The sequence below is a fragment of the Pteropus medius genome, unplaced genomic scaffold (genome assembly GCF_902729225.1).
Source record: "Pteropus medius unplaced genomic scaffold, Ma_sr-lr_union100, whole genome shotgun sequence".
NCBI lineage: Eukaryota > Metazoa > Chordata > Mammalia > Chiroptera > Pteropodidae > Pteropus > Pteropus medius.
The window spans coordinates 56,301,258-56,324,750 of record NW_024349800.1 but is presented as its reverse complement, the minus strand read 5'-3'; the positions used below and the strand labels follow the sequence as shown (position 1 = coordinate 56,324,750).

At 37.6% G+C, this 23,493-nt stretch overlaps 2 protein-coding genes across 6 annotated transcripts in view; one reads left to right on the top strand and one right to left on the bottom strand.

Annotated features, from left to right (window-relative positions):
• The window catches only part of SMC6 (structural maintenance of chromosomes 6), a 59,894-nt gene extending 43,362 nt beyond the window's left edge, over positions 1–16,532 (bottom strand). Inside the window, exons 1-4 of one of the 2 annotated variants that reach the window (XM_039887797.1) lie at positions 16,360–16,532; positions 10,051–10,193; positions 5,896–6,013; positions 3,751–3,856 (exon numbers count right to left, since the gene is read on the bottom strand). In XM_039887797.1, the coding sequence (XP_039743731.1) occupies positions 3,751–3,856; positions 5,896–6,013; positions 10,051–10,188 (362 nt within the window). In that variant the 5' untranslated portion in view covers positions 10,189–10,193; positions 16,360–16,532. Of the gene's footprint in view, positions 1–3,750; positions 3,857–4,833; positions 4,853–5,895; positions 6,014–10,050; positions 10,194–16,359 lie in introns of those variants that run through there. The other variant, XM_039887798.1, reaches the window with a different exon arrangement.
• A 345-nt stretch (positions 16,533–16,877) lies between these two features.
• The window catches only part of GEN1 (GEN1 structure-specific endonuclease), a 28,393-nt gene continuing 21,777 nt past the window's right edge, over positions 16,878–23,493 (top strand). For 3 of the 4 annotated variants that reach the window (XM_039887801.1, XM_039887800.1, XM_039887799.1), the window contains exon 1: positions 16,879–17,105. The gene's annotated coding sequence lies outside the window, so the exon portion shown is untranslated. Of the gene's footprint in view, positions 17,106–23,493 lie in introns of all 4 variants that reach the window. The other variant, XM_039887802.1, reaches the window with a different exon arrangement.

Genomic DNA, 23,493 nt, shown 5'->3' with positions numbered 1-23,493 from the left:
AAATACATACTTATAATGTCTTCAAACATAAAAGACAAATATTTTCTCTGGTTAATAAGGATACCTGCCAAAATGATGAAGTCCTTTAAGGCAAAACTGCTTTAATTAGTAATTAAGTGAGATCTTTAATAGAACTTGTTTTCATGAATTTATAATCATATTCCAAAATTGCTCCCATATGTAGGAAACATAGAAAAAAACTGACGGTAAACTGATATTACAAGAGACACACGGGAGGGTTTGCTTAGCTCTTGCTCCCCGATCCACAAGTTATTAAAAAATTAAGGCTTAAAAAAACAGCCTAATAGTAATTGCTTAAAGGAGACAGGGACAAGTGAGCTGGGCACCAACTGCTACCTCCCCAGCAGATTGATGTGGCTGATGCTGCATTTGGCTCAAGGGCCAGGTAGCCTGCTGTCTGTAAATATGGGAGATGTTTAAGTGAAATGAGACTATCAGTGAGAGTTCTTTAAGGACAATGCAGACAAGCAGTGCCACAGTACGAATCTGGCTTCTTTCTCAACTCTGGAAGAACCTATCCGCACAAAGGTAACTGGCAGCAGCACACATCGATGACATCGAGGAACAAGGCAAAAAGCAATGTAAAAATATGCAGCTGCCTGTTCTCTGGGGACCCAGCTCATCTACAAAAAGTCCTGTAACCTTGACTAGCTGAATCAGGAATGCAGAGCAGAAACGTGAGTTTTCGTCCCTCCATAACCCACTCCAAGTGCCGTAGCTGATGTCAAAGCAGGACTGATGCAAAGATCCCAGCTCCACTGGTGCTAACATCAGAAAGGCCGAGGGAGGGAACAGTGAATCGATTGTGTTCAGGAAGAACCAGAAGAGCCAGGAGCATGAGATCTCGGGTCACTGTGTGCGGTATCCACGGAAGAAGATATACTATTAGGAGAATGGATCCGCTGTCCCCAAATCACTAAAAAAGGCTGGGGGACATCAGAAGGCTGAGGCCCAGGGAAAGGGTCTCAAGGCATAGCTCTCTGGTTTCTCCTGTGTTCAGCAAGCATCGCTAAGGCAGCCCAACACCCAGGTGTCACAAATGGAGAGCGCAATGTTGACAATGGGGAGGAGAGTCCTTAGGGTTCCCTCGCGAGGTGAGGTGGGATAACCACATACATTTTTAGATGCAGGATAGACTATGAATAGAACTGAAAAGCTCAGTGAGCTGATTCTGTGAAAACATGATGACTAATCAAAGACTATAAAATAAGGGGAATTTTATAGAATTTTATAGAGGAATAGTAATGGGTCTGGAAAAGTTGTTTACAGATACTTTTTCAGGCAAGGTCAGTAAAAAAGAGACTGAGCTCAGGTTATAGCTTTTAACTGTTATTAACTCATTTAAAATATATTAATGTTCCTACCTACAGGCATCTGTATCCTCAAAAGTTCATGATTTATGTAAGCTAGCCTCTTTCTTTTCCTTCCATCCTCCCTCCTTCTCTCCCTCCCTTCTTCGTGGGGTATTCCAAGGTCAAGTCTCAAAAGGAAGTTTCTGCTTTGGTCCAGGTTCTTCCCAAATGGGAAAAATAAAACATTTAATGATACAGAAAAAAATGATTTCTTCCTAAAGCTTCTATTTGAAAGATGAATGTATTATCTGGCAGACTCAGTGATTGTTTAGACAACTAACAAATGTATATTTAAGTATAATGAATTGAAACTGAGTTGGGACTATTAACTGTTAAAGTAACTAATTTTTTATTTCAGACATAATTTTGTTTGGGGACTATGGGAGAGAAGACCTTGCTGGGCAAGGGCCCAAATAAGATAAGTAGGAACAAAATATGCTAGAGAACTGTTACCAAATAGTTCTTTTCCGAGGCCACACAGCATGGGAAATAATTTTCTGTGTATCTTTTCCCTGCTTATCCTGAGTCAGCTTGGAACCCTAACTTAGGGTTAAGATTGCCAAGGTTTATGGACCCTTAGAAAGAAGAGACCTAATAAGAAGGGCTGTTGATGACTAGCTGGACTCAATTTTAAAACATACAGAGCCTTGCAGGCATTTCTACACAGGAGCTTCTCATGCAAATCCCATTTCAGATAGAAGCCTGCACGAAGCTGCTTGCTTCCTGCATTGAGCTACCTGCTTCACTGTGTTCCAGCCATCCCAACCATCCCAGCCACCCCAGCCACTCCTTATAAAGGAGTTCCTGGAATGATATTTTGACCAATAGGAGTGAGGCTTTCCCATCCAATCAGAGCTGTGCAACTATATCCCACCCCCATCAACATCTTCACTGACCAGAGTGGTTCCATTCTGACCAATAAGACAGTGCCTTTTAGATCAATCAAACTGTGAAGATTTAGATTCTTCATTTGCATGAAGATGAACCCCTCAGGGACCAGGAGAGGGGGCTTCTATTTATATAAATCTGCTTCCCTCTGGCTTGGAGAGCACTTTCCCTTTTCACTGAAGACTGCTTTTCCCCAGCTAGAGCTGAAACACCTCTGAAGATGTCTCTCTCACTCTAGCAAAGTAGAATGGACCGGATCAGAGCAGGTGGAGCAGAGTTGTCTAGCCAGCAAGGGAGGGCCCCAAGGGCCACCTCGCAGCCACGCTGCTTCATAACTGAGCTGTAACACTATTGTAACAGTGCTGTTCTCACAGCTGTGCTAGATCACAACTGAGCTCTTTGCACTGAATAAAATTTCCTTCAGGACTGCACCCCAAATTGGGGATTCCTGTTGGTGTTGAACTGATACCAATAACCACCGGTTGACAGGTTTCTGAGAGATACATAAGAAATCCATAATCCTAACTCACATCTCGTCCTCGCTCTATTTTTTAGTAATAAAATGGGAGAAGTTAAATGGATACAACACTGAGCAAAGGAAAAAAATATATGAAAAAAAAAGTCACTGTTAATTATCACAGTTCCCCGTGTTTGGGGCACTAGCGTGAGAGAGCAATGAGCACTGGAAGCAGTCTCGGTCTGGGAGATCTGATAGTCTGGAGCATCTAGATGTCAGGAGAAACAAGGGTCCCTGTAGAGCTATCCGAGGCAGTATTAAAAAGAATAAGGACATCATCCTGAAGAAAGCTCCTAATGGGCAAAAGGCCATGAGTGTATGATAATGTAAACTGGGCAATTATTATACATTTAAGTGAAGGCAAGTTATAACAAAAATAAATAAAAATGTAAAGCCAAAGAGGGTACTTATATGACCATTCAGCAACAGTCAAGCTGGACCACACGCAGACTTGTGAGTGTGGTCCTCAAATCAAACTCACTGGCAAACCACCTGGGTCAAGGATATGACATAAGAATTTTTTGGAATTCTTAACGAGCCAGAGGCAGGAATTCTGTGCAGAGACACTTTTGCTGGTCACAGATTCTGCTTTCGCCTATGTCATAACAACATGGACTTGACATAGCTAGGTTTGGATCAAGAGTCAGGAAAGTCCAATGTTTATAACCATTCCTTTAAACACAAGTAGACAGATTTATCACTACTGGTTCTTCCAGAAAGGTAAAAGAAATGAGGTGTAGGTAGACGGGCACAAGGCCATGACTTACACAAGCTTTCTGTCTGCAGAGGATAACAGGCAACAGTGAGCCATGCTGGCAACAGGGAGCGAGAGAAAGGAATGAAAAGATTCGCTACCTCTGCTCCAGTTCCGAGAAGCCAGTTCATTTCCTATGACGTCTATGTGAACTGGGAATCTAAAGCAGCTGTTCTTACCAAAGAAGTGAAAAATGCACGTAGAAAGCAAACACTTACGTCTGTCCATCTTTCACAAAACCTTTTAAAGAAGATCCTCTATTAGTGGCGATTGCCTTTCCACCAAGACCAACTATGAGAGCTGTGAGTACTGCACTCTTCCCGCCTAAGGAGAAAGGTGTTGAAGAAATCACAATCATTAAAGACAGGGGAAAAAAGGCTGACTCCTAAATTTGCTGTAAAAAGATTTCTGAATGAAAATGTGAATTAGTATAACCCTAAAAGTGTTATACTTCAATTATAATTTTGTTCCAATGCCAAAGCAATAGTTTTTTTAAAAAAAGTTGTATATATCATAAAATATTTAGCTACTGTTATTAGAAAAAATTAGTCCATTTCAGGAATTAAGTTTTTGCCACTAATAAGAAAATGGAATAAATGGTCGATAACTTTCCAACCTAAAAATCCCACCGTATCCTGGCCCATTAGTATATTAAATGAACTAACTATACATATAGACTTAATGCATCTTACTTTTATTACATTCTAATTTAATTACAACTTACTTTTTCCACAAATTCTTAGAAATCAAAACCTATTTTTAACAACCCTCGAATCCAAGTTCCGCAGGGACAGGAATGCTGTCTACTCTCTTTAGTGCTGTATCTCCAATATCTGCCCGCCACAGACAACTGCCTATCTGCTGAATGAAGAAACTTAAATATGAACAATTTTCAGTCATACAGATAGATGTTTTATGTAATAGTTGAACAATTATTACTCCTAATTTGAATAGTACTCATTCCACACCTCATTGCAGTGTACTTCTTTTTATCCTAACAGACAGACAGTATCACAAGCTAAAATTCCAAAATTTACAAAATTATCCAGAATATGATAACCATTTTATGAATTCCATGATCAATCAATTCAATCAACTCTTATCAGCCCATCATCTTCCACAATATACTCCAAATTAACCAAAACACACCGCTAGTTAACCCAGTTTAGGTCCTGGGATGCCTTTCACATCCCTATTCTAACTCTCTCTTTTCTTTCCACTTCCCACTAATTGCATTATTTCTTCTTAAGTTTTATCAATAAAATCACTGTTTCAAAGTTAAAAATAAGAAAAGACCTAACTGCAGAACCCACTGGTCTTTCTTCACTTCTTGTCCCCTGTAGCATTGATCCCTTTGTCCATTCTCTTCTGGAAAAAAAAAAAAACAATAAAAAACTCTTTCCTTTTGACTGAATATAGAGTAGGGAAACCAAGGAACTAAACAGACTGGAAATACACACACCTGCTTTCAAGTCCCAGCACCGTTACCAACTGTAGACTCGGACAAGCCTCTGTCCCTGTGCACTGGCTCAGTCAAGCTGGCAACACCTCAAGCCTGGCTGGTCTATCACAAAAGCGATCTAATCTTTCTAACACCTGTGTCTTCCCCTTCTCATCTATTCTCCAGTGTGGCCAGCTGGTTTCACAAATCTTGATCATGTCATCGCTTTACTCAAAAACTTTAAGTGGTTCTCCACTGACTTCTGAATAAAACCTCAAATCTTTTCATGGCAGTCAAGATCCTCAACAGTATCACCTACAATAAGACTCTCAGCTTCTGTCGCTCCCTACCACGGACAACATGCTAAAGCCATAAAGGTTATTCACAACTCTCCACAAACATCTACTTCTATCCCTCCAAATCTTGTCCAATGAGTGATCTTTGCCTGGAGCATCTCAATGAGACCTAAAGAATCTATAATTTTCAGTCAAGTACCAGCACAAATACCGCCTCCTCTTAATGCTATCAAATGGCCACAAAAGTGAGAATTCGTTTCCTTCGTGTTTTGATTCCCATGGCATTTTATTTATGCTCTGCTACGACATTTAATAATGTGAGACACAGGGCAGCCTCAATCTGAATAAGGAGAGCTTATTCATTCTTCTGTGATATGAATTCCAGGGTAAATGGATTTAAAGGAAAAGCAGAAAATGTTTATCCCTATTGCACATATAATGAACCTAGAGTTAACTCATTATTTTCTTAAAGTGCAGATAAGCAGCAAATATTGAAAATATTCATGATCACAAAATTATAGATGTAAAGCTTATATTTATCAGCACTAATAATCACCTAATTAAAAAAGTTAATGCAGTCTAACTTGAAGGAACTTCTCAAAGTTAAAAAAGGCAAAAGCACTTACTTCCATTGTTGCCAACAACAAAATTGACGTTAGAACCAAATTTAAAGGGTCCAAGCATCGAATGACACATGAAGTTTCTGAGCTGAATACTTTCAATTATTCCAACTTCTGCTGCAGTCTATTAATAAAAAACAATAGGGGAAAACAATCAACCTGTCTAATTCACTCACTATAATCATGTAAGCGATTGCTAGCAGGAGAAAGACCAGGAGTGTTATCAATGAAAAAAGCTACAGAAAATTAGTAACATTAACTTCAATCAATAAGATAAAATTAACTGGGAACCTTATATGAGTACCTATGCATTGTAAAGTCCCTAAAGGATGGAATAAGTGTACCACAGGTTTCTTAATATGAATACTAACATTTTGAGTCAGATAATTTTTTGTTGGAGGCGGGGCTGTCTTGTGCCTTTTGAGTAGCACGGACCCCTCCTCAGTTGTGACAACCGAAACATAGCCAGACATTGCTAAATGTCTTAGGAGGGTGCAAAGCCCCCTGGTTGAGAACCACTGGTGTACGGAAACTGCCTGTGATATACAGAACCATACTTAGACCCTCTCTGAAAGATGATTATCCAGCTATAATTTGAATGCTGACCCTGATATAGATAATTCAAAGAGTAGAGTACCCATTCTTAAAAAGCAAAGTCTGATTTTCTTGTGACTTTCTGTGACAGTCACTTATTATGATAACAGTGTGACTTTGGTAATGTATAAAGAATATATGGTTTCTAAATCTACAAAACAGAAATAATTTCCGCTTGTAAATCATGGTTACATTAGAGGTTTATAAATGTTTTCATCAAGAGTTTGGCACACAGTGGTCATACCTCATACTCAGAAATAAAATAAATCAACCTATTTTACCAAACATTCCAATTTTTTCGAAGAACACTTAATGTCTCTAGCATTTAAAGTTTCTTCAAAAACCTCCCTGGGCTCTCCTCTTCCGGGCATCATCTTATTAAAAAGCAGAAAACATTGAAATCATTGTATAAGCAGAATACCAGAAATCATGGTGAAAGACGTTTTAAAATACAAAAAAATTTTGTTTTGATCGAATTGTAGATTCAGATGCAGCTGTAAGAAATAACACAGATATCCTATGACTCCTTTACCCAGTTTCTGTCCATGGTAACATCTTGAAAACTATAGAACCATATCACTTCCAGGACACTCACATTGACGCAGTCAAAATAGAGAATATTTCCACCATAAGTATCCCTCATGTTGCCCCTTTATATAAAGCCACATTCGCAGCCCACCTAATCCATCCCCTTCTTAACTCTGGCCCACTAAATATCTTCTCCATTTCTGTATCACCATCATTTCAAGAATGTTATATAAATGGAATCATACAGAACCTTGAGATTTTTTTTTTTTCACTCAACATAATTGTCTATTGTTGCCTATATCAGCAATTCACAGCTTTTTATTTATTAGTCATGGTACGGATATACCATAGCATGTTTAACCATTCACTCACCAAATAAATGACATCTGGGTTGTTTCAGTATTTTGCTATTACACATAAAGCTGTGTAAAATATTCATCTATAGATTTTTGTGTGAAGATAAATCTTCATTTCTGGGACAAATGCTGGGTAATATGGTAGGTAGTTACATGTTAAATTTTTTTAAGAAAATGCCAAACTATTTCCCAGAGTGGCTCTTTTACATCCCACCAGTAAATATATAAATGACCAGTTTCTCCACATCCTTGCCAGCATCTGGTGTTGTCCGTTTGTTTGTTTTTTTTTTTAATTTTAGCCATTCTGATGGGTATGTACTGATATCTTATTGTGGTCTTAATTCGCATGACAAATGATACTGAACTTCATGTCATGTGCTTGCTATTTATATATCCTGCTCTTCAGTGAAATGTTTTTGTATGTCTTCTGCGCATTCTTAAATTGGATCATTTGCTTTTAACTACTGAATTTTGAGAGTTCTTTATATATTTGAGGTACTAGTATTTGTTATAGATGAGGTTTGCAAATATTTTCTCCTCGTCTGTATGTAGTTTGATTTTTCATCCTCTTAATGGGGTCTTTTGCAGATAAAATATTTTTAATTTTGATGAGGTTCAGTTTAACATTTTTTTGTTTTACCATTTGTGCATTTGGGGTCAAGTTTGAGAGTTTTTTGCCCAGCCTTAGATTCCAGAGATCTGTACTGTGTTTGTTTCTAAAAAATTTAAAGTCTTACGTTTTACAGTTAAATCTATTACCCAATTCTGGGTTAATTTCTGTACTTAGGTTGAGGTTCACTTTTTTGCCTATAGATGTCTGTTGCAGTACATTTGCTAAAAGGGCCTTTGTACCTTTGTCAAAATTAAGTTCATTATAATTTGTGTGGATCTATTTCTGGCTGCTCTGTTCTATTCCATTGATCTATGTGTTTATCCCTACACCAACGCCACACTGTCTTGATTACTGTAAGTAAATCATAAGTCTTGAAATTGGGTAGACTGATTCCTCCCACTTTTATTCTTCTATTTCAAAATTGTTTTATCTATACTAGTTCCTTTGCCTTTTCATATAAATTTCAGAAAAAAATTTATATATATCTACAAAATATCTTGCTGGAATTTTAATAAAAATTGCATTAAACCTATATGTTATTTTGGGGGAAGAACCATTATCTTTTCAATGTTGAGTCTTCCAGTCCATGAACATCGTACACCTTTCCATTTATTTAGGTCTTCTTTGACTCATTTCACCAGCATTGTATAGTTTTCAGCATGCAAGTCCTGTACATATTTTGTTAGATTTAGACCTAAGCATTTCTCTTTTTTGAATGGTACCGTATTTTGAATTTCAATGTCCCTACTTTCAATGTCGATGACAAGTGACTTAAAAAAAAAAAAGTTTATCTTGTATTCTGCAGCCTTGCTATATGCACCTATTAGTTTTAAGTTCGTTTGTTTGTTTTGTAATTCTGTGATTTTCTATGTAGACAATCAGGTCATCTGCAAACAGAAGCAGTTTTATTTTTTCTTTTCCAACTTGTATAACTTTGTTTCTTCGTCTTGCTTTATTATACTGGTTAACTTACCCAGTGCTATTTTAAATAAGTGATGAGAACAGACATCCTTGCCTTTTTTCTGATCATAGGAAAAGACAGTTCAGTATTTCACTATTAAGTATGATATTAGCTGTAAGTTTTTTGTCAATGCTTCTTATCACACTGAGGAAGTTCCCCTCCATTCCTACTTTGAGAATTTTAATCATGAATGAGTATTAAATTTTTGTCAACTGCCTTTTCTGTAGCAAGTGATATGATCATGTGATTTTTCTTCTTTAGCCTGTTAAAATGGTGAATTACACTGACTGATTTTCAGATCCTGAACCAGCCTTGCATGCTTAGAATAAACCACTTGATCACAGTATGCAATTCTTTTTATAAATTATTGAATTCTATTTACTAATATTACCTTAAAATTAAGGTGTCTGTAGCCATGAGGTACATTGTTCTGTAGTTTGCTTTTTTAGTACCCTCTTTGTCTAGTTTTGGTATCAAGATACATTAATTGGAAAGTGTACCCTCACCTTACATTTTCTGGAAACGACTGTGTACAATTCGCATCAATCCTTTTTTACATATTTGGTACAATTCTCCAGTCAAACCAACGAGGTCTGAAGATTTATTTATAAGGAGTTTCTAAACAATGAATTAAATTTCATTAACGGTTGTAGAGTGATTAATATTATCTATTTCATATTGGGTAAATTGTAATAGTTTATGCTTTTTAAAGAATTAGTCCACTCCATCTAAGTTGTCAAATTTATGTGTGTAGAGCTGTGAACAGTTTTCCCTTACTATCCTTTTGATGTCTGTAGGGTCTGTGGTCGTGGCTACTGTTTCATTGCTGATACTGGAGATCTGAGTCTTCTCTCTTTTTTCCCCTCTTTCGGTCTCATTAAAGGTTTAATTCTGTCGATGTTTCCAAAGAACCAGCTCTTGGTATCATTGTTTTCTCTACTAATTTTTTCTAATTAACAAAAACTTCAAAATTACTCAGATTATTTCACCTCTGCTTTTTAAAAATCATACTGCTTTTCGGGCTATTTAATTATCAAGAGTATGACATATAAACCAGCCATGAGAAATATGCTAATCAAAAAATATCAATTTTGTAATTTTATACTTACTAAAGTAGAGGTACCATTAATGAAAGAAACTGTACATTCATCCTCGTCATCGTCTTTATCAAAATCCTCCAACTCTTCTTGTCTTGGTCTTTTGGCATTGTCAGGAGAGAAGAAATTATCTTCCTTTCTCTTGGCCATCGGGTCTGGACAAATATTAAAACATTATAGTAACTACGAAGTAAATGAAGTACAGCATCCATATGATTGTTCCATATACATTAAACTTAACAAAATAAACCAGACAAAGCTTAAGCTTTAAGTACTATGTTCATTCATTTTCACTTTTAAAAAAAGTAAAATTATCATCTGTGTGGAGGAAGGGGTCCACGAGCTAAAGGATGCAGGTGTCCACTAGAGGCTGGGATCCTCCCCTAGAGCCTCTAGAAAGGAACACAGCCCTGCTGCCACCTTGATTTTGGCCCAGGGGGACATGCCAGACTTCTAACCTACAGAAGTTAAGAAATGTCTCTCTCTCTCCCTCTCCCTCTCTCATAAATCATCTGCATATGTTACACTAGTTGCTTTTACATCGTTATTCATGGCCAAGATTTTCTACATATGTGCCTACCTAAATGTTTTGAATCCTAAACCCACAAAAGGTAAAAGATTTTGCGTAACTGTGGTTTCTAGTTTACTAGATCTACCAACAGAGATGGTAAAAAGCCTTCTAAAATTATTCCAGAGCAATCATCTAACTTTTACAAGTTATAAAGTAATACTGAATCCGATAAAACTTTTCATTTTAAATTATTTTCCCAAAGAAACATATTTGAAGCAGTGCTGCCTAACACCAGTTTTCCTAACTGTTCCCTAAAGAAACTCCATTACCAACAGACTATACCTAGAAAATTAACATATTTAAAATAATACAAGATTTTCTAAACATATGAATACTGTACCATAAGTCAAAGCTGATCGTCTGACTGAAATTAAATGTTATGAAAACTCTTTGATTGCTGCTTTCATTTTTTCTTTAAAATACATTTAAGACCTCAAAAGATAGGTACTTAAAAAAATTCATGATGTAGGTAATTAAAAATTTCTAACATACAGAAAAAGAGTAACAGAATAGTTCTAGTCTCGATCCATTTTAAGTCCCTCGAGTACCGCAGCAACCCTGTTTGCACCAGGTGCCTGGGCGGCAACAGATTAAATGAGATTTTCTCTCTCCTGAATTTCAGCTGAAAGATTCCAGTCATATCCTCCCTAGAAGATATGACATGCCCACAGGGCAGGAGAGCCATTCTTAAGTGTCTGTGTGTGCTGGGAGGGAGGGAGGCTAACGCAGTGTGACAGACAGCAAGAAAGAGCTGTGCAGAAACCACAGAATGAGACTCCAGAGGATGAATGTGAGAGAGTAGAAGGTGGGGAGAGACATCAGACAGTGTGATTCTTTTTTCCCCCACTGCTTTTTAAACTTACAGTGACAGAACTAATTTCAGAAATATCAAATATCAATACATAATTTGGAGCAACTGTTCTGGGGAACAATCTTTGTCAAGTTTGCTGTTACGACAATTCATTAAGTAAAATGAGTGGTTTCCCCATCTTTTTAATGCTCTAAAATCGCTTCTGTGGCATGACATTTAAATGTGGGGTTTTTTTTTGAAAATGACAAAGAACTAGACTTAAAGCTATGGGACCACGTTTTAAAGTTAACTTTATGAAATTTTAATTTCTATCTTGTATACTGGTTTTTACAGGTTCACTATATCTTCCTGAATCAATTTTTCTAAATTTTATTTTCCAAAATTCTGATAACTTAAATCCCCAAATTTATTACACAAAATTAGTTTATTTTTTTATAAAATCTTCAACCGTAGACATGACTCCTTTCATGGAAATTCTATGCAATTAAATTTTAAACATTTTCTCCAAAAACTAGTCATTTGCTTTATCAAATCCAGTTTTTCTTTAATGGGAATATTTTAATGTTTGAATATTCAGACATTTTTATATAACCAAATATAAGGGATATGCAGTGGGCCTACAGTGCGAGTTAGAAAAAAACAAAAAGCAATCAGAGCCTTCCACTTCCAGGAATGTGGAATAGGTGTATCTTTCCCTATTCCTCCTGCTCAGTAAAACTAAAAACCTTGAAAATTATATGCAAAACAAACACAGGAAGACTCTGAAAGAGGCTGCAGACTGGCTAGGGACCTCAACACCCATGGAATGACACCTTGGTGAGTTTCCTGAGTTTTTGCTCTGCTTCTAATATCCCACATCTAGCGAAGACACCAACAGGTGCAGAACTAAGGGGTGGGGGTGGGGCTAAACAAGGCTTGTTGCCTCAGGCCAAAGGACTGGGAATAGGGCAGCCTAACAAGACATAAAGCTTTCAGGCAATAATGGCTCTACCCCAGCCAAATATCACCGAAAAAAAACGGGGTCCCCTCTTCCTCCTCACTGTGCCAGCAAAGACCAAGTGCGTCTCCACCCTGGTGAGGCTGTAAGGAGGCGTTTCAACATCCCGCCTGGGATCCTTGTCGGAGAAGACGATGTAAGCCACGTGAGCAGCCATGATAACGGCTTCAGTGGAGACCACCTAGAGAGATTAGGCATCTACCCCCACCGAGCAGAGATAGGGTGCTACTTGCTCCCACACCGCTTGAATGGTGTCAGAGGAGGCCTTTCACCACCGCCTAGAGTGGTAAGGAGGCCACATCACTGCAGTGTCTACGGTGACCATGTGGGGAGCTGAAATTCCCACTCTGGCTTAGCAGTCACCGTGGCTAAGGAAAGACTTGCTCCAGTAAAGTTCTAGATCAAGTGTGTCCATGGCCCAAAACCACAGGGCAGCAGTTCTCAAAGACTGTGGTCTCTTAAAAGGTACTATGAAACTCAAAGAGATTTTGTTTATATCTACCGATATTTACCATATCATCAATTACAACTGATAAACATTCAAAACGAAAAACACAGAAGTACACATCCCATCAATCATCAGAGCAATGACATCATCACCCGTCTCGTAACCTCTGGAAAACTCCGCTGTATGCTCACAAGTGAATGAAAGTGAAAAAGGCAAATAACATGCTACCGTTATTATGAAAGTATTGACATTGTAGATCCTGTGAAAGGGTTTCAGGGATGCTTGGGCCACACTTTGCAAACTGCTGCTCTAGGGGATACTATAAGCAAGTCCATGACACAGTGCCATAGATTATAAGGCATACCTAGTAAGCAAGAAGTTAGAGCAGCAGAGAAGCTGCCCACACCACAGAGTGACTTGTAGACTTGATATTCAAAGTGTAGTACAAGGACCAGCAAGTAGCATCTACATATCCTGAAAATGTGTTAAGATATCCAGATTCTCAGGCCCCACCCTAAACAAAGTGAATCAGAATCTTCATTTTAATGAGATCTCAGATGATTCATAAGAATATTAAAGTTTTAGAAGAACTGGTGTAAACAATATTTAAAAACCTGAACTTTGTCCTATCCTTAATTTATCATAATATCAAAAATCATATATACCTATTACAAATGTAACAGGTATACTACTTAACATCCAAAGGACATTTAACCTAAACAAATACCTTTAGAGACAATATCAGCATTACAGTCACAATTACATAATAGTCAACATCTTTTCCACAAATAATTTAATGTTTACTTTCAATCTCTTATACAACTCAAAATGTGAAAATCAAATATACTTCTCAAATTATTTAATAACAAGAATTGATGTATATTAGTTTCAGCTTGCTGGTAATTTAAATTCCCTAGAATAGCACCAAGCTATTTTCCAACTTCCCTCCCACCTGTCCTCGATTCTCTTCTCAGTTACTGAGCAGTAATTTATTTATTACAGAAGAGCAAAAAAAAAATATTACTTTTTGGTTTTCGCAATATTAAAAATCTTTTAGACACTGTTTTTTTTTTAATGCATAATACATGATCTTGTAGTCAGCTAGCACTCAGACATCAGCTGACTGATTTTAGTATTTTACCACTGATAGAAAACAGTTTTTCAAGTAAATCTGGGAGGGGAGAGAAGTGAACAAAGGTAAGTGTGATAAGGTTCTTACAATGAGTGTAGGATTCTCTACTACACAGAAGATAGCACGCTATATGACGACGATGTTTTTTATTTGCTGTGCTTAGCCTGGGATTTGCAGTTTGCTATTAGGTTGCCATGGTAACATACATCTAACAGACATTGAAGGATCCTATCTTTTAAAAGAGGAATCACTTTGTAATTTAACAATAACAGATTTTTTTTTAAAAAATGAATGTCTTGAAAGTTAGAAAAGGTTAAAGCAGTAATATTTTTCGAACAGGCTAAAGAGACATATAAACAGATGTACTCCCCGCCCCCCAAATACTTTTAAATATTCTGGAATCCACAAAGCTCTTCATAGTATTTAATATTTCTTTACAATAAATATATCAGAATTAAGGAACAAATCATCTTGTGTTTAATTTTCAGAAACAATCTTCACAATACTAAATGCCATTATAAGTAGATAAAGCAAGTTTGGCAAGAAGGGAGGATAAATAACACATTTATTTCGTTTGAAAACACTGTGTTTGAAGTGCTCCTAGGATATTGAGATGGAGAGGCCAGTAGGCAGTAAAGCATAGTCTACAGTAGAGGTGAATGAGAGAATACAACGAAGAAAGCTACAGAGATTATTTTGAATTTGGTCACCAGGAAAAGATGTATCTCATTAACTAGTGAATCAAAAATGTTAACATTAATATAAGTGATTACATTTGACCCTCAGTCATCTGGACATGAGTATATGTGTATATAGAACTGTGACATTTAAATATGCCTTAAATATAATATATATATATATACTATTATGGTAAAATTTTGTTACTTATTAATTCCTGAAAATACGGCTTTAATTTTCTTAAGTCTAAAGCTGATAGTCAAGACTTAGGCAGGTTTTATATAAAATTCTACATCTAGGCACTCAATAAAATAAACGTTTGGGGAGTAAAACCTGTTTTTCACTTTAACAACTTTAGTATGTCATGTGTCCTTAATGTTTGCCAGGCTCAATAAATGTTTTATCTTAATTACAGATAAATATAGAGATATAACTGTAACTCTCTCTTTTTCTACCCCACTCACCCACGCACCCAACATATTTAAGAATCCTGTGAGTTGGGTACTATGTTATTTTCTCCAACTACAGAAAAGGAACTGAAAACTTAAAGAGTGATAAGACTGGCCCATGGTCACACAACACCGGTTCTGTGTGACACAAAAACAGGTTTTCAAGCAATAGTCTAGTGCGCTCCAAACTTTTCTGTACCTATACACATTCAAGAAAATTTTGAATACACATTCAAACAAAATTGTTACTCTATATTTCATATAGTAATAGAAAGAGATAAAATAAACCTAAGTAGTTCTAATATGGTCCCTCCCCATCCACTCATCCATGGAATTTTCTGCAGACCATTGTATATGCCATTGACTATTTTCAAAGACTACACACAGCCGCCGTCTAAAAGTCAGAAATTTACTTTTTCTTTTTAATTTACATTCCAGAATAGCTTGTCTTTAAAACACTCGCTTTTAATCGCCTACTCAGGAATATACTCCGAGTAACCTGTCTTCAGGGTTTAAATACCAAGGGGTTGATGTTTCTAGGAATTATCGCGTAATTATCGCAGAATTATCTCAAGCACTATTGGTTTTACAGCCCTTTCTCGACCTTGGGTCCTGTGTTCCGCAATTCCCAATTGGGATTCTTTTTCCACTTCATTTCCACAAGAAAACAGGGAAAAGAAATGCCATCATGAAAGCGCCAAACATCACTATTTAATTGTTCTAGACAATACAGTTTCTGTTTTCATGACACTAGGATGTAACAACAAATCCAGTTTAGATGGTGTCTGCACACATCTCTTAAAGATACCTAAGTTGCTACTTGTGAGGTATCAGATTCGTGCAAGAACCCAATTCCCGATCGCAACCTCACCCCCTTACCTCTATCCTCCAGCAGGCTACTTCTCGAAGCCAAAGGGCCATTTGGCGCCGGGCGCCGTGTCCTGCAGCCCGAGGCGGGGTCTGCGAGCCTCGCCACCCGCGCCCCCGAAGGAGGGGCCCAGCGCAGAGCAGCAAGTTTCCCGCGGCAGAGAGGACCTGTGCCGCCTGCAGAGAGGGCGCGAAGATCCCCGCCCGCCAGCCGGCCCACCCGGGCCCACGGGGACCAGCCTGGACCCCGCGGCAGCTCGGGTGACCCAGCCGCCACCAGACGAGTTGGGGGGCCGCCAGCTAAGGGGGCAGCGACAGGGGGGTGGATCCAGAGCAAGAAAGAGCAAAGGCGCGCGCACTCACCCTACCTCGAACAAGTCGAAGTCTCCCCAAGGAACCCGATCGGCGGTCCTGTCGCGGTGTAACAGGACGCACGGCCACCCTACGGGGTCTCGGCTTCGGCAGGCTACCGTTGGTCCGCCGGAAACCGCACGCCCTCAGCGTTGGAAGGCAGGAGCCCGGCCGCCCCGGCGCCCACCGCCGGACGCTCCGCGCCTGCGCCCCGCCCCCCCCGCCCGCCGGGACTCCGCCCGCGCGTGCGCGGTTCGGAGTTTTCGCGCCACTGGAGTCGGAAGGAGGGGCCGGAAGTGCCCGTGGGCGGCCGGGGGAAGCGGGTCGGGGAGCCGGGCTCCGCCACCGCGGGACACAGGGCGGGGCGGGGGTGGGGGTGTCGATTTGCCTAAGTGAAAGGGAAGATTACTCCGGGGCCCCGGCAACAGCTTCGCGCATGCGTGCAGCGGGCAGGCTGGGAGCCGGGCGAGCCCGGCGCGGGGCCCGGCGAGGAAGGGGGACAGTCACTTCCCGGAAGAGGCGGGGCCGTGTGCGGAGAGGCGCTGAGTTCGAAGTTATTGAAGGAGCTCTCGGGGTCTGGGTGCTAACCCCCAAACGCTAGTCTTCGTTTGGGAAAGGAAAGAGGAGGTTTTTCCTTAATCTTTTTTTTTTTTTTTTTTGAGAAGAGAAAATTCAGAAACTTGAAGGGAATCGTTAGGATCGAGGCCAAAGTGGCTAGTGACGGTGGGGCGTCCTCCAAAACCAAGGAAAAAGGGTTGTCCGGGTAAGTCCCGCGGAGCGGTGGAGAGACAGCACCGCCCCGGCCCTGGCACTGGCTCCTTTAACATGTTGCTTAGGGACGAGCTCTGCGTTCGCGTCCCCGTCGCGCCTGCCCCCTCCCGGCTCTGCTTCCCGAGCCTGGTGACTCCCGCGGTCCTGCGCTTTACCCGCGGGGGAGAACTTGGTGTCCGCCGGTCGCTCGGCGCTCCGCCAGCTCCGCCAAGGCCTCTAAGTTCTGAATGTCCTGCCCCCGGGCACATGGGGGGCACACTCCCACGCCTGTCCCAGGCCCTCCGGAAGAGCCTTCCCTGTCTCTGATCTCAGTAGGGATACTTGGGTGTTCCTCTTTTCTGATGTTCACGTGATGTTTAAAAACACTTCCATTACAGCAATTACCCCTTAAGGCATTATGGTTGTTTATTTACAATCATTCTTTCTCCCACGCGAGCCTGTCTTTTAAACCCTCTCAAGGATCGGAACTAGTGAAGTTTAAGTTCCTTGACAGCTTTCAGAGCTCTTCTCACTCCGACTTTAAGCTACTGCTTCTGTCTGCACATCTCACGTTGACTGCTGATCTAACCAAGTAATCAATCTACTTTCATCCTTTCTACATGGGAAAAAGCAGCCTTTTCAGCTACCCCAGTCTACCCCCAAATAAATTGATGTCAAATGTTTGGTCTCCACTAATGAAATTCCTTCCATCAAAGTCACCCTTTTATTTCTGAAGATAATCAAATATAATATTCCTTTTGTGGCCCTTTGATATGTTAAGTATGATGATTAAAATACCCTAAAACACTACAACATGTGGTCTAAGTGGTCCTTGGTAAACAAGGGGAAATGTTGGGAGGTGTCTGCTTAGGGGTCAATTCCTTTAAGAAGTCTTCCTTGATGCATTAGAGTAGGTAAGGTACCTCTTTTTCTGTAAACCATAGTTCACCCTCTTTACCTGTGTGCCTGTTCTTGTCATTTGCCACATTGTTATAATTTTCTTTTTATCTCTAGCCTCACCGTATTGAGGCTTGTGCTTGATCTTTCATTATTGTATTTCCAGCACATAGAATTTCTGGTAAATAATAGACATTTAATAAATATTTATTGATAACAAAGTTAAACCTGGGTTATATTATGCTTCAAAGTTTAAGTTATATTCACATGAAAATAAAACTGATGAAATAATTAAAAAAACAGCATTAATTTGTGTAATTATGTGGTAAATCCCATCCAGTACAATTCTGTACTGAAGTATACTATACCGTTTGCCAATCTTTATATGAAAAGATTGTCTTCTAGATGGGAATAAGGTAATTTAAAGTATTTCTCGCTTCATTGTTAAATTTTCTTTCTAATGCTTTTGCTTAAAAATGAAATAAAATTGGAAACTTATTGCTTTAGTAAATGTGTCTTTTTGCATAAATTAAATCACTGACCTCTCTTTATGTTCTTTAAATTTGATTCATTAGTGGAATTAGCAAGGTTTTGGGCTTTTCTCACCTCATTCAGTTTTATAATTTACCAATAAAAGCTTATTAGCTTTTAAGGAAGTTTAGGAATATAAATTGATTTATGGACACCATATGGTTACATCAAAGGATTCTTTTTGTTGTTGTTTTAACCTGAAGTGGATTTTTAAGCCCTTTCTTTAAACTAGAAATTCATGTTCTTTCTACCAAGCAATAAATCTAAAATAGAATGATGGGGTTTTTATTTTTTTAGTACCAAGCTACCAAAGTAGGTCATAAGATTCAAAAGATATCAGAATCTCATGTTCATCTGGTTTAATACCTCTCATTTTGGAGATCTGTTAAATGTCTTCCATCGTTATATAGTCAGTGGTATATCCCATCCCAAGTCTAGCGTTCTTTCACTAAACTAAATAAGTTTAAGCCACTAGTCAGTTATTAAAGTTATTCGTTATTGGTTATTCTGACTTTGTTGAGTCACGTAAGCTTATGTCACACTAATTCTTAAGAACTGTGAATATTTTAGAAGACTTTGTAATACACATTGACAACACGATCAGATTGATGTCAATAAAATTATTACATTATAAAAGATGAGTAGAGACTAACCAAATTTCACAATACAAAAATTTCACCCTATTAAATAATAAAAAACAAGACAAAATATACATAAATTGTATTTAATGCTGAGCTACTTTCAAGTAATCTCATCTTGCATGACCTCATGCAAGAACCATTTGTTCTGTCTTTGAGTGTAGTTGTACTTGAATATCTTAAAAGCTATTGCATTCTGTTCCTTTTTGGAACTTTACATGCTTTGATAGTCTTATCATTTTTACTTAATGTCACTTCAGAAGAAGGGATGATGCAAAAAAAGTAACAAATGAAAAACAATAGATCGTGGGAATAAGGTATTTTGTATTAACTGTATTCTTAAAATGAGGTATTTTCATAAGTATACATTTCATATAATTTTATCCTTTCGGAACTATTGAGGTATTCTTTTAAAATTATCCTTTTATGAGTGATTTTCATAAGGAACATGAGTGGTTTTCAAAAGGAAATTTAAACAATTTATGTTGTAGATCTACTGAAGATAGTCCTAAAATTGTATTTTAAAAGGATGTATTACATTTAGAACACTTATGTAATTTTACTTTTTTTTTTTTTTATTTTTCAACTGTTTTAAGACATCACCATATATGAAGAAGTAAATTATGATAAACAAGTTATGTCACCTTTAAGGAAATTCACTATCCATTACTAGAGGGATGATGATTTTAATGTTTTCGGTTTTTAAACAAGATCGCTCTGGCTTCTATTGGGGGAATGATTGTATGGTGTGGAGAGCAGCAAAAAGTAGAAGCAGGGGACCAGTTGGGAGATATTAACAGGTATATACAGGCAGCATTGGGGGAATATCATTAGAAATGGGGATTTAGTATAGATTTTGAAGATAGAGGACTTGCTTATCAGGTTGCTATTGGAGAGCAAAGTAAAGAGAAGAATCAAAAATGCTTAAGTTTTTTGGCCTAAGCACATGGATATTTGGGAAAGACCAAGGGTAAGACAGTTTTGAGAGGTGTTGGAATCAAGAATTAGATGCATATTACACATCAATGTAAAAATAAAGTAGGGATTAGTTGTTCTAGTCAAGAATTTAGAGAAGTTATCAGAAGTGGGCTAAATAATATTAGGGAGAATGAAGAACACTGCCTTTACTGTAGGCTTCAAAGGGGACTCAGCAGTAATGTCCTTTCCAGTGTAGTCTGCCTCTAACTGACTCTAAAAATATTCTTCCGGTAAGTCTTTCTGCTCACTTTCCAGTTCCCGTGCCCTACCCCTGATCTGTTAAATATTGTTGCTTGGCATAGTCCTGAGCCATTATTCTTTTAGTTAAAGGAAGTGAAGGATATAAAAAGTTTTCCATTGATTCAAGAAGGTCTAATAGAAATTCATTAATGGTTAAGTAACCAAGAGAAAAATTTATTGGGGCACATGGTAGAGGATAGCTCCTATAAAAATGTCCCCTTGATTCCCATCATTCAGAAAAAAAAGTGGAAAAAGACTTATTTCACAGTAGCAATTCTTTTGTGCTTGTGAAAAAACAGCATTACTACTTTATAGAAATGTGCTTGAGCACAAAAGAAACTAAACTTTTTCAAATCCGTTTCAATAGATATTTGAGAACTAGGTTCAGATGCCACAGTGATTTAAAAGGCTTTGAGATAAACTTAAAAATACAGTGACCAGAAGGATTGGCAATTGAAAGAGACATTTTTTTCTAAAAATGTTACATACTAAGGAAAAGTGGAGCAAAAAACACTAGCTCAGAGATAATAACTCAAATTTTACTTCTCTGGAAATGGACAGATAATTCTGTTACACTTTTATTTTTGCCTGTTCATTATTTATAGCAGTTGTGTTTAGCCATTGTTACAGCTTTGTCGTCTTTTGCTCATATTATAATAAAAGAATAACCAAACAGATGTCCTCGGTGGGCACTGCCCATGTCGGTTCCACTGCCAGTGCTAGTTCTGTAGCATAACCACAGATTCCTATTATTTAAACCACGTTTATTTCTGAGAAAAGAAACAAATAATATGAGGAATTAAGTTTTAAGTTTAATGGTCTTGTTATATTAAAGGTATCGTTTAGGGGCCTAGTTTAAAAAAAACCCTCTTTATCTTGCTTAAGGGCTCCAATCCTTGGGATTTTTAATACATTAAGAAAATCAATTCTTGGCTTTTTTTTTTTCCCCCTAGGCGTGGCTGCTCTAGTAAATAATATATTACATTAAAGTCTTTACAAAATGATCCTAATGTGTTTGAAATACAGAGAGAACTACAGTTTATAAAATTAAGAGTCTCCTTCATCAGTGTTTCTCTAATTTGTTTTTCCCACAATTCTCAGAAGGAATACAGTCTACGTCACAGCCCTACACATAAATGTGTATTTCTGTGTGACATAATAAAAAATGCTGTACTACCTTACAATCTTCATTCATTTCTATTCATTTACATATGTGTAGTCAACTTATGTAATCAAGCTCTAGAGACATGATAGGAAGGATTGAATTTTAGAGCTCAAAGGGTCAGAGAAAAGACCATGTGACGAATTCCTAGGCATTCTGAAGGAAACCAGGAAATGTGAATTTCATTCCTTAAAAAGCCACACTGAAGTCATATTTGATATTAAGGTACTCATAAATTTGCAGAACATTGGTTTTTAATTTGACCATAAACTATATCCATATTCGGTCGCTTAACATTTAGGCTAGAAGTAAACCACCTAAAGATTTCAAGTTTATTTTCTCAACCCTTTACAGATAGGACCACATTTTTAATTAGAAGAATAACATATATATAGTTATTTAAAACAATATACAACACAAAGGAATATACTTTGAAGAGTCATTTTTCTTATCTTTAGTCATCCTTAACAGGTAACCTATTTTGTACCTGTTTTCACTTCTAAAACTTAGACTTTTTTATTAGTACACATAGATCTATGTCATTTTTATTGGCTGCATCATCTATTCCATTGTTTGAACATACCATAATATACTTGAAGATATGCCCTTTACTGATAGACATTTGGTTCTTCCCATTGTCTTAGTATTATCAACAGTGCACAATGAATATCCTGGTGTATAAATCTTCACACAACTAAGAACATATCTTAAATTCCAAGGAGAGCTATTGCTAAATTAGGGGATACTGGCATTTAAAATTTTGACTGCTAGAGTCAGGGTCACATTTAAATGAAATAAGATCAGTTATGATAATGTCTTTCCAGAGAGAGGAATTGCACAATTTACTTAAATAACAATCCATTCCAGTATCCAGCTAGAGTCACAAAGCAGACCAAAACTATTAACAAGAACTTCCCCCTCAAACTTTCTCTTTTTTTGTTTTATGTGTTCTGATGGTTTAAAATCTTTCTCTTCACAATAATAATGCCTTAGAAAACATATGTGTCCTCACTTTTTTCCCCAGAATAACTACTTTTTATATTAACAAAGATATAAAACCTTAACTCTGAATCTATGCTCCAATTCCCAATCAGTGGGCTTTCTTCATGTGAAATAAATACTATTTGGTTTAAATCTGTATATTTTCGTTTGTAAAGTGACATAGCATATATTTGTGCAGTTCTTCATAAAAATGAGTGCACAAAATAATTCTTAGGTGTCACTGGTCACATTATAAAATTAAGATTCAGAAAAGTTCAGAAAAAATTGACAGCAGCACTGCCAGCATTTATTTTCTTTGCAGCCACGTACAATTTGAGAAAATCTGTTTTTCCTATGAATTCTGTTAAAGGAACAGACAATACAGTGCTTTTTATTTAGAATGATTTCACATTATGGTCTTTGCATATAGCTTTTAGACTATACTTGTGTTTTTGTATAATACCTTGTGTTTTTGGAATGAATTAAGGTCATTATTCAGAGGATGATAATCTAGATTATATTTGTATAGTCAGACCGAATCTTCATAGCAAATGCATAATATTTTTTTAAATAATAACAAACGATGTAGATGTTTGTTAATCAGCCTATAGAAAATACCAGAGAGGTTACAATAGCAGAGTTTAAGCCAATTTTGTTTTTAAAATGTCATGTACATAGGAAAGAGTTTAACATTAGTTTTCTTTGGATAGTGGGACTGTAGGTTAAAAAAATTTTTTTTCTTTAAAATGGACATGTGTGACCTTGCAATTAAAAAGCCAGTCAATGCTCTTTAAAAAGATAATTCCATATTCCTTCAACTCCACATTTTCTATCTTCATCAAAGTTTTCCTTAATTAACCTCTTATTTTTCCTTTGGTTTGTTTGCTTGTTTTCCTGTTTTGCCTTTTTTTTTTTTCCTGATTATGATAGTAGCCAGTCCTAGTCCCGCTTTAGGAAAATCAAGGAGTGAATGC